Source organism: Danio rerio, chromosome 24 (genome assembly GCF_052040795.2).
Source record: "Danio rerio strain M-AB ecotype USA chromosome 24, GRCz13ab, whole genome shotgun sequence".
NCBI lineage: Eukaryota > Metazoa > Chordata > Actinopteri > Cypriniformes > Danionidae > Danio > Danio rerio.
In genome coordinates this window covers 19778534-19795193 of record NC_141044.1, presented here as the reverse complement: position 1 = coordinate 19795193, position 16660 = coordinate 19778534, and the positions used below count along the sequence as shown (strand labels likewise).

General features: G+C 34.7%; 1 protein-coding gene across 8 annotated transcripts in view; it reads right to left on the bottom strand.

Annotated features, from left to right (window-relative positions):
* Window positions 1–16660, bottom strand: part of sema5a (sema domain, seven thrombospondin repeats (type 1 and type 1-like), transmembrane domain (TM) and short cytoplasmic domain, (semaphorin) 5A) — a 397269-nt gene that overhangs the window by 21466 nt on the left and 359143 nt on the right. For 7 of the 8 annotated variants that reach the window (XR_015524511.1, XR_015524510.1, XR_015524512.1 and 4 more), the window contains 2 exon segments: window positions 12133–12342; window positions 295–465 (listed from right to left, as the gene is read on the bottom strand). Coding sequence is in view for 4 of the 8 variants with exons in the window: in XM_087308760.1 (XP_087164886.1) it covers window positions 295–465; window positions 12133–12342 (381 nt within the window). In the remaining 4 variants the exon portion in view is untranslated. 8 annotated transcript variants of the gene reach the window in all.

Here is a 16660-nt window from a genome sequence, read left to right as displayed (position 1 = left end):
GGACTGAATAAGAAAGACTCTAAACAATTGACCAATCTGTATCTGCTATAATAAGTAGTTTAAGTGTTTGTAAAAGACGATCATCTCTATCCTTAGTATGCAATTATCCAACTGATTAATAAAAGTGACTTGTATTTATTAATAATAATGTCCTGTAAAAGAAATTTAGTTGCTATTTATCTGCACATTGTTTGTACTGTGAAACATAATGGACTCTTTGTAATTGTTTGGATGTTGTGTTCTTTTAATCAGTACCATCATTCCAGTTAAAAATAATCAAATGTGTGTGCATACCAGGACAGGGCTGGATGTTGCAGAGGGCCTCTTCAGTATGCAAACCCAGGCAGATGTCACCTCCATAGGCAGGTGGAGGGTTGTTACAGGAGCGTGTGCGCATGTAATGGCCTCCGCCGCATGTCACTGAGCATTTCGACCAAGGTGACCAGCACGACCAGCTCCCGTCCACTGAAAGATAAGGAAAAGACAACGCTTAAATGACTACCATGCTTCTGTCATGAATAATTTTGGGGATAGCGGGTGACATTTCTTTTAGTAAATAGTGGAAATATTTTGCAGAATAACATTGAGGGTGATGGAAACTATAAATACTTGACAACAGATGGAGGAGAATGTGTATTTCTTTTCTATGCTTTTGCTTATTTACTCAGACTCATTACATTTAAATGAGAATATATTTCCTAAATATTTTTGAGATTTCCTAAGCGGGAATGTGCGTGTAAATGTGTTACAATTGTTCATGTTGATATCAGCATGTTGATATGTTTTGGGATCATTTTCTCCATACTTTTGAGCAGTAAAGAGCAGTCATTCAGAATAAGCACTTTTAGCTTTATTACATTTAAATGTGATCCGTAATGGAAAGCTTAAAATAAATATATAAATACAAATTAAGGGGTATAATTTAATATGTATGCATACTTCCAAAACAAAACCATTTCTGGAAAATGATCTGCAAAAACAGATCTTTCGGAAAGAACTATTATAATTTTTATTTCAGAGTCTTTTCAGTGTTCAGAAATTTGGTGGGCTGTTACTTATTTCACATCACGTGTAGCTCATTTACATATAAAACTCTTCACAGAACACAAGGCTGTTAAAAGAAAAAAAAAAGTGGTAGAAAACAAAACAATAATCTGTTGAAAAAAAAAAACTGGTCAGTTGGCTTTTTAGAGGTGTTTTGAGCACTTTTTGTTTGCCAGGCTGGAAAGCTAAGACTGTATAATAATTTAAGACTTTATTTAGCAGGTTTATGACTGTGTTTGATCATGACATTTGGTAGTGGAAAAGTGTATATGCTTCATTAAATAGTTCCAGTACATTTACGTTGCATCACCACAATAAATATGAATGATATCATCCTAATTACCCCTAATACAATCACTACAATAAAACTGTAATCTCAACATCTCAAAACAAGATCCCACATGCCATAAATAATTTCAGTATTAACATCTAACATTTCTTTTGAATTATACCGAGATTATTTTCTTAAAGGGGTTTGAATGTGACTGCAATTTCATTTGTATAATTGCAGTTATAACAATAAAATTTAATAATCAAGGCTAAAAAAAAAATAAAAAATCGTGTTTCACCCCTCCTCAACTTCATGGTGTTGCTCAGCAAATAGGAGTCATTCAGACAATAGTTTTGTCTCATTATATTTAGAATAGAAAATATCATGGAGAACAGGATTTACAATAAACAAAACACAAATAAAAGGGTTAGATTTAATATGAACAGGTCATTCAGCAAGCATCATATTTGTAATGTTAGATGTAATGTAAGAGCTATTACGATCTAGATATAAGAACCCATTTAAAGGGGGGAAATTAACGTGAAATTAACTTTTTAAGTTTTTTAAATGTTTGTTAGTTTAAAGGATATCTGGATATCTACTGTGCTTTAAAATGGTGTCATAATTCTTTTTAGAAAATATAAAACTGAAAAGAAACATCATTTGTACCACATCATCTCATACTTCAGTTTCTCATCAAATCTTGACCAATCAAAAGACATCTCAACCATCTGACAAGCCCCAGCCCTTCAAGTCGCTTCTCGTTTTTTTTATTTGATGTGCTGTTTTATAAAAGGGGAGGATCTACTCTGTCACACCCTCTCCTCATTTATCAGTTGAGATTAAGTCAAACATTGAATAAAAAGTGCATATTTCAAAGCACTAATAATGTCAGAGCATGAATAGTCAAAAAATTGGTGGGGCTTTTGCATATTTTGCATTTCAAAAAGTCAGCCAATCACAGTGTAGCTTATATATACCAAACTCTTTAAAGGAAGCTGATCTGTTAAAAGGGTGAAAGAAGTTTGAACTGGTGGGCTTGCATTATCTGTTCTTTTCTGGAAGGGTTTTATACTTTTTTTTAAGTTGGTCTGAATAAACCAGCCTAAATCAGATATCCATCTTAAAGGAATTGTTCCCCCAAAACTAAATAATTTACCCACTCTCTAACTTACTCCACTTAAGTGTATTTTCTTCTTTCAGATGAACACAATCAGAGCTGTTTTTTATCCTGGTCTGTTCCATGGCTGTATAAGGGTGTTGGATAGTGACTTTTATTTTGAAGCTTCCAAAACTGCATAATTAATGGTAAAACTAACCCCTACGCCGGCAGGAGGGTAAAGCATGTTTTATAAAGCAGACCGATGGGTTTTGTAACAGAAATATTTATGACATAATAGGCATTCATAGCAGAAGCTTTAGAAATAAATGTCTTGTGGGAACCAACACTCTATTTACCACAGAAGAAGATGACAAACAAGAAAACTCGATGGCTTGGCATTATTGTACATCATTATATAGTATATTACTCTTAATGTACTATGTACACTACCTATCTACTTATCTTATGTCATGCGTCATATGTTGTATGTGTCAGTCAAATGCATAACATGCCCTTGAGCTGGAAGTCAGTGGTTGAAATTGATTAAAAATTGGAAATATTTCTGTTACAAAAACACATCAATCCACTTCATAAGACACGTGTAACCTCGCTGGCAGCATATGGGTTCATTTTTACAGAGTATGAAAATTAAAATTACTCTGTGCTCTTCTGAAAGAAAAAAATATATAATTTACAGCCACCATTGACTTGAGGGTGAGTAAATTATGGGGTCATTTTAATTTTTGTGTGAACGAAAATAAAATTTGTGTTTGAATGAACAACTCTTATAATAAGACAAATTGTGCTGAATATTCAATGCATAAATTAAGTTACTTTTAATGAAACCTGAGGGATTTTTGTCCCTCCACTGAAAGCTTTCTGGATTAGATTTTAGATTACATTAACCTAAAACCAGGACATTAACCTAAATTACCTAAATTCTGGGACTTTCAATAGAAAGGAATGGAAACTTCTAGATTTCATTAAAACATCTGTGTGCTTTTAAAATTTCCCAAAGACATAAGTTTGGCAAGTTTTATTCTCAAGCCAATGAATAAAAATGCAAAGACGTATTACAGTTTTTCTCTGTCGCTTTGGTGCATTTCTCACAACACTAGTGCATATCCGCACAACAGTTAATGTATTTCTCAAAACAATTAGTGCAAACTGCAAAACCTAATAGATAACCTGCAAAAGCGCATCACATGCTCATAGTGGATAGGTTATTCCTCAAAACCAAGTATTGATGTCAATCAAAGTGTCAGTGTCATTAAGATGAAAAGTCCTGACATTATTGTTTATGATCATGATAGTCAAATGGCTTTGTCGTGTTTGTGGTTTTCTTAAGGAACAGTTTTGTACCTTTGTAAAAGTTGTTATTTGGTACAGAAAATACCTCTTTTGATATTTTTCTGTACCTTTTATTATACAACTGAAATGAAGGTACACAATTGTTCTTATAAAAGGCACGTAAGTGTCGAACAACTTTATTACAATACCTATGAAAATAAACATTACTGGAAAGTGATTTCATGAATAATTTCTATATTAAAACATAAATCAATATATAAAATATGTTTTAAGAAACTCATAAACATTAATTCTTAAGTTATATAATAAAAAACAACTGGTAAAACAAAAGTATATGTATTGTAAACTAAACATTTAAGGCATTTTTAATAAACATTTTGTAAGCATTTTCTAATAGATACATTTTCATTATTGATATACGCATCTTTTGGAGTTTGCTTTCCACTACGCACGTGAGCTGACAAAAGTTCTTCATATGAAAAGTGCTCATGCAGACATTTTAGTATTGTAAAAATAATCAAACATTGTGCATATCGGGTTACAATATTTGTGCATAATCATATTTCTATTTTAAAACTAAAGTAAATTAAATTAAGTTAAGTTAAGGTATTGTGCGGAAATTGAAAATAAAATGTTTTATATGGTACATGGGAGAATGGATTTCTGTAACATTTATGTGAAAAGTGTTGTGAAATGTTTAGCAAAAAATAAATCTTTTGACTTAAGTTAAATATATTTCTATTTTTATTGTAAATGGAAAAGGTGCATTTACACAAAAAGAAACTTAAAAAACGTTAAAAATGTTAAACGTTAAAAATTTGATGTTTTATATTTACTGAAAAATATTTTACACATTTTAGATAAAGCAAAATGCCTTTAAAGTTCTTGAATGAGCACATTTGACACTGTTAAGGTACAAAGTGTTTTGTCAGTGTGGTGGTACCTTTATGGATCAGATTTGTACCTTTGATGGAGCTACAATATTGTATCTGGAGATTTTAAATACCAACGGTACATTTTGGTTTCCCATGGTACAAATCATGTCCTTAAAGGTACAAACTGCAAGGGCACATATTTGTTTCATTGTCTTAAGGCACAATTCTGTTTCATAAAAAGGTACTGCCCCAGTGAAAAGGGTTTGTACCTTCTGTGCTACAACATTGCATCATTTTTTTTCTGAGAGTGTACAGTAAGAGGAAAACAAAAACACAAAATCTATTACATTTACACATATGCACACTCTAAAAAAACTTAAGCTAAAATATAAACACAACCATCTAAAAATTAACCCAATGTGAGTGCCGGATTATTATTCCTCCCGTAGCACATTATGAATGACATCAGCCCTGTTACCTCTGATATGATCACCACAATGAAATCATCTGGTGTCAGAGCAAGCTCCATCCAGATGCAGAGGCTGCTGGGAATCAGGGGTCAATAAGGGGAGAAGCTGTTCAACACAATCTGCTCCGGAGCCCTGTTTCTCCCCTGCGCTCTCACACTGACCCCTGCTCTAATTAATGAGGCTAAACGAACCATCAATTCACTGCCTCCCTCTTCAGCGACTGCCAAGCTCTGGGTCACAACCCGCGACAACATGGGGGAACACAGAACATCTCACACAACACTACGACTGTCGTGGAGCTAATTAAAGGAAAACAAGCACACCGAGGCTCATTTTACATTCGCGGAGCACTCTGACAGCTGTGTGGAGAGAGGTGAGAGCTTATGACTCTGACAGTAGATTTAGTGTGAAATCTTAGCATACTGATCACTGTGTACCACATGCACATTATTTTGACTACTCAAATAGTTCAGAAAATTCACTGCACACATTTTTAAAACAGCATTATGTTATAGTGATGTTTAAAGCATATTGAGTTTTAGCAAATCACATACATCTACACTCACTGGCCACTTTACTAGGAGAAGGTAATGGAAATATTCCTCAGAGATTTTGGTCCATATTGACATGATATAATCATGCAGTTGCTGCAGATTTGTGGGCTGCACATCCATGATGCAAACCTCCTATTCCACTACATTCCATAGGTGCTCTATTGGATTGAGCTCTGGTGACTGTGGAGGCCATTTGAGAAAAGTTAACTCGTTTTCATGTTCAAGAAACCAGACTGAGATGATTCATGCTTTATGACATGGCATGTTATCCTGCTGGAATAGCAAAGATGGATACACTGTGGTCATAAAGAGATGGACATGATCAGCAACAATATTCAGGTAGGCTGTGGCATTAACACAATGCTAAATTGGTGATAATGGGCCAAAATTGTGCCAAAAGAAAATAAAAACCCCCACTCTATTACACCACCACCACCACCAGCCTGAACCTTTGATACAAGGCAGGATAGATGCATGTTTTTATATGTTGTGGACACCAAGTTCTGACCCTACCATTCGTAATTAATGAAGTTAGAATGTTTATTTTACTGTTTTATTTAACCGTAATGAAAAGTCTTAATACTCAACATTTATTTAGATGACATTTAAAAATAAATAAATTTTTAAGGTAATTTAAATGGTTTATAAATTAGTTCTTACTTTTTATTAAACAAAATATCAAACAATTACTTTTTTTAGTTTTTTTAAAATGTTATTATTATATAAGAGTAGTTGCAATACACTGACAATAATTGGCTATGAACATGATACTTAAAAACTGAAATATTGCAATTATACAATAATAATAATCATAAAAAAATCATAACTCAATTCATAAAACCTATATAATTAAAATATTTACAAAAAAAATGTAATTATGATTTTGATAAGTTCTTGTAGATTTTAGTGTTTTATATATTTAATTTGTTTTAGTGCTTTTCAAATTCAGTATTTTACTTTTTTTCTGGATTGAAGTAAGATGAATTAGATAGCTTTGTCAGGATAAGTAGACAGACAGACAGACAGACAAAAAGACAGACAAAAAGACAGACAGACAGACAGACAGACAGACAGACAGACAGACAGACAGACAGACAGACAGACAGACAGACAGACAGAGACAGATAGACAGACAGAGAGTCGGACAGACAGACGGATAGACGGATGGACAGACAAATAGAGAGGCAGACAGACAAGACAGTTGGAAGGACAGATTGTTAATTAGAAAGACGAACAGACAGACAGACAGACGGATTGACAGACAAACAGACAGAATGATAGATGAATGGACAGACAGACAGACAGATAGAAAGAAGGAGAGACGGATGGACAGACAAATAGAGAGGCAGACAGACAAGACAGTTAGATGGACAGACAGTCAAATAGAAAGATGAACAGACAGACAGACAGATGGATTGACAGACAGACAGACAGACAGACAGACAGACATTTAGGCTGTCAGGCGGGCAGACAGACAGATAGACAGACAGATAGAAAGACAGATTGACAGACAGACGGAAAGACAGGCAGACAGACAAGATAGAAAAATAGACAGATGGACAGACAAATAGAGAGGCAGACAGACAAGACAGTTGGATGGACAGACAGACAAATAGAAATACAAACAGACAGACAGACAGACAGACAGACAGACAGACAGACAGACAGACAGACAGACAGACAGATAGATAGATAGATAGATAGATAGATTGATTGACAGACAGACGGATATACAGGCAGACAGACAAGATAGAAAAATAGACAGATGGACAGACAAATAGAGAGGCAGACAGACAAGACAGTTGGATGGACAGACAGACAAATAGAAAGACAAACAGACAGACAGACAGACAGATGTTCACTGTATCTCATTCAGTGGAGAAAAACTAGACAGTTTTTTATAAACGGCACAAGTAACCAAAATATTGCATTTTATCAACCGTTATAACTTCTCAATTGTATAAAAATGACAGCCTCTCCTGTCTGCCAGTGTGTGACTGATCATCTCATTTCACCCATGTGGCCTGCGACAAGGAAAAAAGATTCATTCCTTTCTGATCCGCTACAACAGCTCCGTCTGCCTTTCTCAAAACAAAATAATGCATTTCAAAGGTCTGACTTTGAACATGTAAAGATTTACCTCAGCAAGAAGCAACCAATAAAAGACACAGTCAGAATATTGGTCACAGGCAAGAGCTCCGGTTCAAAGACGCTTATGGTAGTGCAGAGCAATTTGATGTGTTCTTTTCCAAGTTTCCTGCTGGGAAACGCTTGATGAAAGTCATCTGTATTATTCTGCCGTCGCCTGTACAAAGAAGCTATTGAATCCAACACGTTTCATTGGAAGTAGACAAGCACTGAATTAACTTAGAGTAGTGCAGAGCGCAGTTCAACAGTGTGTTCAGTTTGCTGATTCGTCATCGGTTATGAAATTTGCACAGTGCTTCATGATATGTTTGCAATTACTCCAGCCGAGAAAAAACATCAATAAGGCTAATTGGGTCTTAAAGTGTCTTGGGGTCTTTGTTAATAAAATCGTCCCACTGGTCTCCCTACTGTCAATTTACAGGAAATATGTGGAAAACGGCTGATGTAAAATTAAGACTGAAGAGCAATTAAGCTTTACGGCACATCATGAAGACGCAATAAACTCAAGTACAGCTTCCTTTCATGCTTTGTGGTGACATTTATTTCTAACAAAGAACTAGCTATCGATTAATTACATTTGCAAAACAAATTCGGCACAGCCTGATTGTGTCTTGTTCACAGTTAGGTATCATAAAAAACACCCAAGAAGCACATTTCCATTTAGACAGCATGTTTCCAGCGCACATAACGATGAGTGCTCTTTTAATTAGAGAGCTTTTTCCTCCTCCTTCAACTTTAAAGAGGATCTACACCATTGTCACAAGCTTTTTAATGACTGAATCCTGCCTTCCTGTCGCTGCCGGTACAATTAGCCTGAAATGTGATTACACACAACGATGCCACAGAGATTTCTCTATTTCCATTGGTAAATTGGGGTCCTTGCGCCTTAAAACAGGGAGATTGTGTTCTAAATGTTCAAATACTGCAGGAAAGTGGGTTACAGGTATTTTGTTTGTCTGGAATTATTTCCTGTACGCTAGAAACACAGCGAAAAATGACGATTTTAATAATAATAATAATAATAATTCCTTACATTTATATAGCGCTTTTCTGGGCACTCAAAGCGCCCACAATGGGGGGATCTCCTCATCCACCACCAGTGTGCAGCACCCACCTGGATGACGCGACGGCAGCCATTTTGCGCCAGACCGCACACCACACACCAGCTGATTGGTGGAGAGGAGACAGCGATGAAGCCAATTGCACTGTTAACCCTTACTGTAGATTATGCAGTAAATAACTGTAAAATAGCCAGTGTTTTGCTGTATTAAAAGGAAACAGTATTTTACTGTAAAAGGAGCAGGATTTGTATGAAATTTTGTAGTGCAAAGAATAAATTACAGTAATTTACTTTATGTACCCATTAAAGATAGTTACTGTGATAATAAATGGTAAATTACTGCTCAACCATTATTACCCAATGTACTGCTTTATGTCGCTATATATATATATATATAAGTGGTGTTAGTAAGGTCTAACAGTGTGGAATATGGGGATGGTTAGGAGACCATGATAGACAAAGGCCAGTGGGCAGATTTGGCCAGGATGCCGGGGTTAAACCCCTACTCTTTTCGAAGGACATCCTGGGATTTTTAACGACCACAGAGAGTCGGGACCTCGGTTTAACGTCTCATCCGAAAGACGGCGCTCACTGAGCAGTATAGCGTCCCCGTCACTATACTGGGGCATTAGGACCCACACAGACCGCAGGTTGGGCACCCCCTGCTGGCCTCACTAACACCACTTCCGGCAGCAATCTAGCTTTCCCATGTGGTCTCCCATCCAGGTACTGACCGGGCGCAGCCCTGCTTAGCTTCAGTGGGCGACCATGTGAGAGTTGCAGAGAGCAAGCTGCCGGCTATAAAGGTTCCGAAGGAAGTTACTGTAATTCTACAGTTTTTAAATATTGTGAATTTTTATACAGTGTACATAAAAACTGAGTTTATAATGTTCAATTTAAATGTAAAATGTACACATTTTGAATGACTGTATTTCAATAGTTTTTAAATATTGTGAATTTTTTTGTGAGTCAGTGAGTAAGGAGCAACGTATTAGAATGTAGGGATTTTGTGTATTTTATTGAATAAATAAAATACGACACACATACAATAGAAGCAAACATACACTAATATGCATACATACTATTACATCACAACATCAGAATTTATCAGAGCAGAGAAATCTGTGGAAGCCTGTGCCATACATGAAAAATACTGTTCAATACTGTTTAGTTTTAAGTAGTGGTATAATATATTTTATAATATATATACACATATATTATATTATATTATATTATATTATATTATATTTTATTACATTATATTATATTATATTATATTATATTATATTATATTATATTATATTATATTATATTATATTATATTATATTATATTATATTATATTATATTATATTATATTATATTACTTTGCCCACATAGAATGACAGCAGAACAATAAACTCACTCCAGTGACAAATATTGCAGCAGTAATGTACTTTTGAAGCTTTTTATGTGAGAATGTAGTTGTTTAGATTGCATCTATGCAGTTTATTTTTTTAAGGATAGTGTCTATTTAAATATTTATAAGTTCAGAGTTATGTGCATTCATTAGCCTGCCATACTGAGCAGAGCAAAAATGGTTAACGTTGTCAATCCACAATTTGGTGACAGAGACTGCATCATAAGCCCTTAGAAGAGAAAAACTCATGACATTCTAATGTTGTAGTGCTGTATTTATACCATAGTAATTGTAGTGTATTGACTGTGAGATGGGACTCACATATAAGGAATGTTGGTAATTTGTATTGGCCACTCTTTGTATAACCCTGATTTATTTTTAGGTTGGCCATCTAATGATTGTCCTGTTTTCCTTACTGCAGACTAGTTCAGTAAAAAGAAGAAATGCCCGCATGTGCTTGGCGTTTTTCCTTATCGCAAATTCAACAGTAATCTGCTAGTGTTTGTGTTGCTTTGGCTTTTTCGAGGTTAATTATTGTGATATCCAGATTGCAAAAATAAAAGAAATAATCGGAAATCTCTTTAGACTGATAGTATTTCATGCCTTTCAGCCTTATAATCCTAAAATGTCAACAAAATCACCTGTTTTGTCATCACTTTAGACATTATGCAGGAGAATCTTTTAAATACTAGCTCTGATGTGACGTTTGTGAAGTTGCAACGGTTTCTGCTGTTCTGACGTCAGCCGCAGATTCGAATGAATGGCGAAAGAGAGTAGTTCCTCATACAAAAGGATTTTTAGACTCTCCCTGTTTGATTTTCTTTTTTATATACATGATTATGCCATCGAACAGTTGTATAAACTTGTAGCAGTGTGATGTATATGCCAACACACGCCTCCCACCAGTGCCGATATACAGTTGAAGTCAGAATTATTAGCTCCCCTTTGATTTTTTTTTCTTTTTTAAATGTTTCCCAAATGATGTTTAACAGAGCAAGGATTTTTTTTCACAGTCTGTCTTATAATATTTTTCTTTTGGAAAAAGTCTTATTTTTTATTTTGGCTAGTTTTAAATTTTTTTTATCACCATTTTAATGACAAAATTATTAGCCCCTTTAAGCTATTTTTTCTGATAGTCTACAGAATAAACCATCATTATTCAATAACTTGCCTAATTATCCTAACCTGCCTATTTAACCTAAATAACCTAGTTAAGCCGTTAAATGTCACTTTAAGCTGTATTAAAGTGTCTTGAAAAGTATCTAGTAAAATATTATTAACTGTCATCATGGCCAAAATAAAATAAATCAGTTATTAGAAATGAGTTATTAAAACTATTATGTTTAGAAATGTGTTGAAAACATCTTCTCTCTAATTCTTTCTTCTCATCTAACTCAACAATAATTCAGGGGGGCTACTAATTCTGATTTCAATATAAATATATATATATATATATATATATATATATATATATATATATATATATATATATATATATATATATATATATATATATATATATATATATATATATATATATATATATATATATATATATATATACATACATACATACACATGTATTTTAAAAAGAAATGTAACTTCTGTACACATTACAAAGATATTTAATTAAAAGTAGAACATTGTTATTTTAAGTTGTAATAATATTTCACATCATTACTATTTTACTGTAGCTATAATCAAATAAACACATTCTTGGAAAGTATGCAAACTTCTTTAAACAATACAATTAAAGTATCGTCACCACCAAAATTTTGAATGACAAGTGTATGGCTATCAAAAATATGATATTTAAAATCTCACTTAATTTCCACAGTGGGAGAAAATAATGCCTGGAGAAACTGTTTAAGTCGCAGAATTTATGCATGAGGAACTGACCTGGACATGGTGTGGTATTGCACTCCTGGAACTCTTGGGCTGGCCCGAGGCAGGTAATTCCTCCATACTTGGGTTTGGGGTTGGAGCAGGTGCGTTTGCGATTTCGGACACCTGAGCTACAGTCTCGACTACACTGGCTCCAGGGGCCCCAGACGGACCAGCCTCCATTTACTGTCAATCCAGTGATACGTCCAGAACGCAGCAAATCTCCTGAAACACACAAGACTCAACCAGTTAGTATGAACCTTGTTAGTGGTGGTCACACTACAAGTTTTAGTACATTCATATTGATTCACAAACAAGTGAATGCTTAAGACTGGAAATTCAAATTTGTACAATTATTTCGACATTTCATTGCAAATTCTGAACTGATTTCACATGAAGTTTAATTGCCATGTTGCTGGTTACTCATTTAAAACTTTTTTTAACAATCCTAATTTTTGCTACACCTATTTTAATCCAGTCATATAAGTGTTTTTTATATTTATAAGCCTGTTTCAGTTCCTTTTGTCACTTTTTGTTAATGTTCAGTTTGTTTATGACACATTTATATTATAATACATTTATAATACATTACTTAGTTTTCTATTCAATTACCTCCTTCTTAAGCCAGGGGTGTTGCTGGACATCAAGCTTTACTGAAGCACGAGCCTCCTTTATTGCCCCCCCCCACCATAAAAAAATAATAATTTGCCCTTATATAAATAACCATACTAAATATTATAAATTAAAATTATAAGTGTAATATTATAAATGAAGTATTATTATTATAATAAAATAATTATTAATATGACAATTCTAGAGAATACAAAAAGGATAGAATCTTTTTTTTTTTTGTCTGAGATCTGACTCTGATGACGGAGAATTAATGTTATTAAGTCTAACCTCACTGACTATACTCTCATTTGTGCTTCATACAAACAAAACCATCTTTAGCCATTTTTAGTCAAAACATGATCATCATATAACTTAAACATTAGTTTTTCAGACTTCTAAAACGTACTGCGTGCTGACACCGGCCTGCATGTTAAACAACCAGGATTCACACCAGGAGTGCAAGCAACATTTAAGGCATTTTCTGGTTTTGCTTTTCTGTACGTAAGCGTCAGTTTGTTTTCAATTAAACAACATTGCTTATGTAAGCGTTGATTTGGTTGTACATAGAGTATATTGTCTTTATCCTGGGATTACCACTCTTGATTAATACACTTATATAAAAAGTAAACTGTAACTAAATGCATTTACTGGGGTACTGGCACGTGCCCTAGTAAATAGGGTCTAGTGATGCCTCTGACCTATGCAATAAATACAGTACTTTCATGCCCGGATTCAATTGCATGTAGTATGTTGAATGTAGTACGCTCATAGTTCAATGCAAAGCACCACATTGGTTTTTCATTAACTTTTTCATTAGCTTAGCAAAGCCTACAGTGAACAAAGTTTGGAGACTACAAAAAATACATCTGGGTTAATGATGTCATAAACCCTTAAGGTTACACGCATTCACCCAGCGCAGTGAAGAGGTGTGGCCAGATGTGCTGTAATGCTATAACAGAGATGCTTACTGGTCACCTGGACCTGATGCGTGAATTGCAGCACAATATGTTAGCTGAAAAATCAGAGCCTCTAGAGGGCAGGCTTTCGGAGGAACTAGGAAATATGAGCAGGATATATGAAAAAATAATGTGCTTTTTTTATTATTATTATTATTTTTTTTTACAAATGAAGCATGAGCACACACTGCTTTGCATCTTATGAACACAACCAAGCCTTAAAAATACTGTCTGGACCACCCCTTTAATCTAAACCTTGTTTGTTGAACTGGGCCAAATTGGGCCAAAACTGGGCCAAAAAATGGGCCAAAAAATGACAAATTGGGCCAAAACTGGGCCAAAAAATGACAAATGATTTGTATTTTTAATTTTGTAAATAATTACACTTTTATTTTTTTAAATGTGTAATATATTTTTTTAAATAATAAAATATCTAACCTGTGTTGCTGTAATTGTATTCACTATTGTAAGCTGTGAATATATTATTTAATAGTTTTAAAATATTGCAAAATAGTTATATCCTCTGTGGGCAAAACTATTTCTATTCTATTCTATTCTATTCTATTCTATTCTATTCTATTCTATTCTATTCTATTCTATTCTATCCTATCCTATCCTATCCTATCCTATTCTATTCTATTCTATTCTATTCTATTCTATTCTATTCTATTCTATTCTATTCTATTCTATCCTATTCTATTCTATTCTATTCTATTCAAGTTCAGTACCTCTTAAAATTTATTAGTGTTTTTACTTTAACTTAACCTTGTTTATTACTGTTATTTCATAGATTCTTTCAACAAATGTTTCAAGCTATAATTAAAACAATATACAATATACAAAATATTAAATCCAACACCACCTGTACTGCACAACAAAATACCCTAAAACATTACTTAACAAGCACCATGCACATATCACACAACTATACATTTGAATCAAATAACTTTTATCTGACCACATCGAGTGTGTTTTTCTGCAGCAGCATCTCTGTCATTCTGTCTGCACACTGACCCCTGTGTTCGCACCTCTGACCTTCAGACAGATTGAACTGTGACAGTCCCTCTGAGCCACAGCCATTTATCCATTCTGAGCAGGCAGCAGCTCCACACGGGTCGACCTGTAATCTCTCTAGCAGCAGCAGCGCACACAGATCTCTCAAAGCTAATAGACTACTTCATAATCTACTCACAGCTCAAAGCAGGACGCCCGGCTCTGATGGCTAATGGCAGGGGAACACAGGTGTCAGTGCATGCGAGACCCGCAGGTAAACAAACTGTGCAGCGCTCAATGACTTTAACCAAGGAATGACCAGCTACATCGATTTCTACCAAAGTATAAAGTTGTATTGTTGAACTGGATTTTGACTTCGCTGTGCTGGGTGCTTGTTGAGATCACATTCAAAGCAAGCATGATTACAGAGGACGTATGATGCTTTGAAAGATTTTCCCTTTCTTGTATTGTTTAATCTATGTTGTGTTTAGTTTATTATGTGTGTATTTGTGCAAAGGTTTTATTGGAAGTTTTTTTTTATGCTGGTCTTGGCTGGTTATTGCCTGTCAAGGAGTAAATGTCACATTAAAATAGCCAGTTGGTGATTCATTGAATCATGTATTCAAATGATTTATTCAAATGTCTCACTCATTTGGAATCAGAGCAAGAGAAAGGTCTTTTCACTGATTCAAATGACCATACTAGAGTCTCCAGTTAATGATCAATAATTCTAATAATCTGGTTAAAGATTCACAGATTAGAATGACAGAGTTTTTAATCAATGATTCACTGATTCAATTCACTGATTCAAATGGTACAGAAAGAGTGTTTCTCCATATTACAGTTTGCTTGTTTGAATGATCTGGTCAGAGTGTGTCTTCAGTTAGTGATTCACAGATTTTAAATTATTCAATTAGATTGAGTCTCCAATTAACGATTCCCTGATTGAAATGAGGTATCACGGTGGTGCAGTGAGTAGCACAATTGCCTCACAGCATGAAACTCACTTGTTTGAGCCTTGGCTGGGCCTGTTGGCATTTCTGTGTGGAGTTTGCATGTTCTCCCAGTGTTGGTGTGGATTTCCCCTGGGTGCTCCGGTTTCCCCCACAGTCCAAAGACATGCGATATAGGTGGACTGAATAAACCGTAGTATATGAGTATAAATGCAAGAGTGTATGGATGTTTCCCACTGTTGGGTTCCATCTGAAAGGGCTTCTGCTGTGTAAAACATATGCTGGATAATATGGCGGTTCACACCGTTGTGGCGATCCCTGATGAATAAAGGGACTAAGCTGAAAATAAAAATAAATGAATGATTGAAATGATTTGGTCAGAATGAATCTCCAGATCTGAACTCACTGATTAAGACAATCCTGTCAGAGTGAGTCTCCAACTAATGATTCACTGATTTAAATGATTCAGTCAGAGCAAGTCTACAGTAAAAATTAAAAGGTTCAATCATCAGGGGAGTGTTTGCTTTTGATTTAGTTACTAGCTTTAGTAAGTAACTAGGGGGCATGATTGTGTGGTTGTGTGTCTTTTCTAGGCTTTTTTGAAAACAGAAGCTTCTAAAACTTGGTAATAATATAGACTAAAATGTGAAGAATAGTACATTTTTAAAACATTACTGCATGCTTATGTATTCTAATACATCCAATGAATCAAGAAATACCTTTAAACTGGCACATTATTGCCTCTTTAAATGCATATTCTTAAAGCAAATGCTCTAAACTTTCCTAACTCAAGACTCTGTGATGTGTTGGACAATAAGATCAGCTGAGGATCTGCTAAGCAAGATTGTCGGCATTATATCTGGTAAGATTAATAAAAAATAACAGCTCTTGTGGATTAAGAGTGTGGCTTTAACACTGTTCCCCAGAGCGGTCGTAAACTGTCTAGCGGTCACTAGCGCTTATTAAAAGTTAGGGGGTGGGCAATTAGAGCCGACTCCCTGATGGCTGTGCGTAGTGGGTGGTTAACGC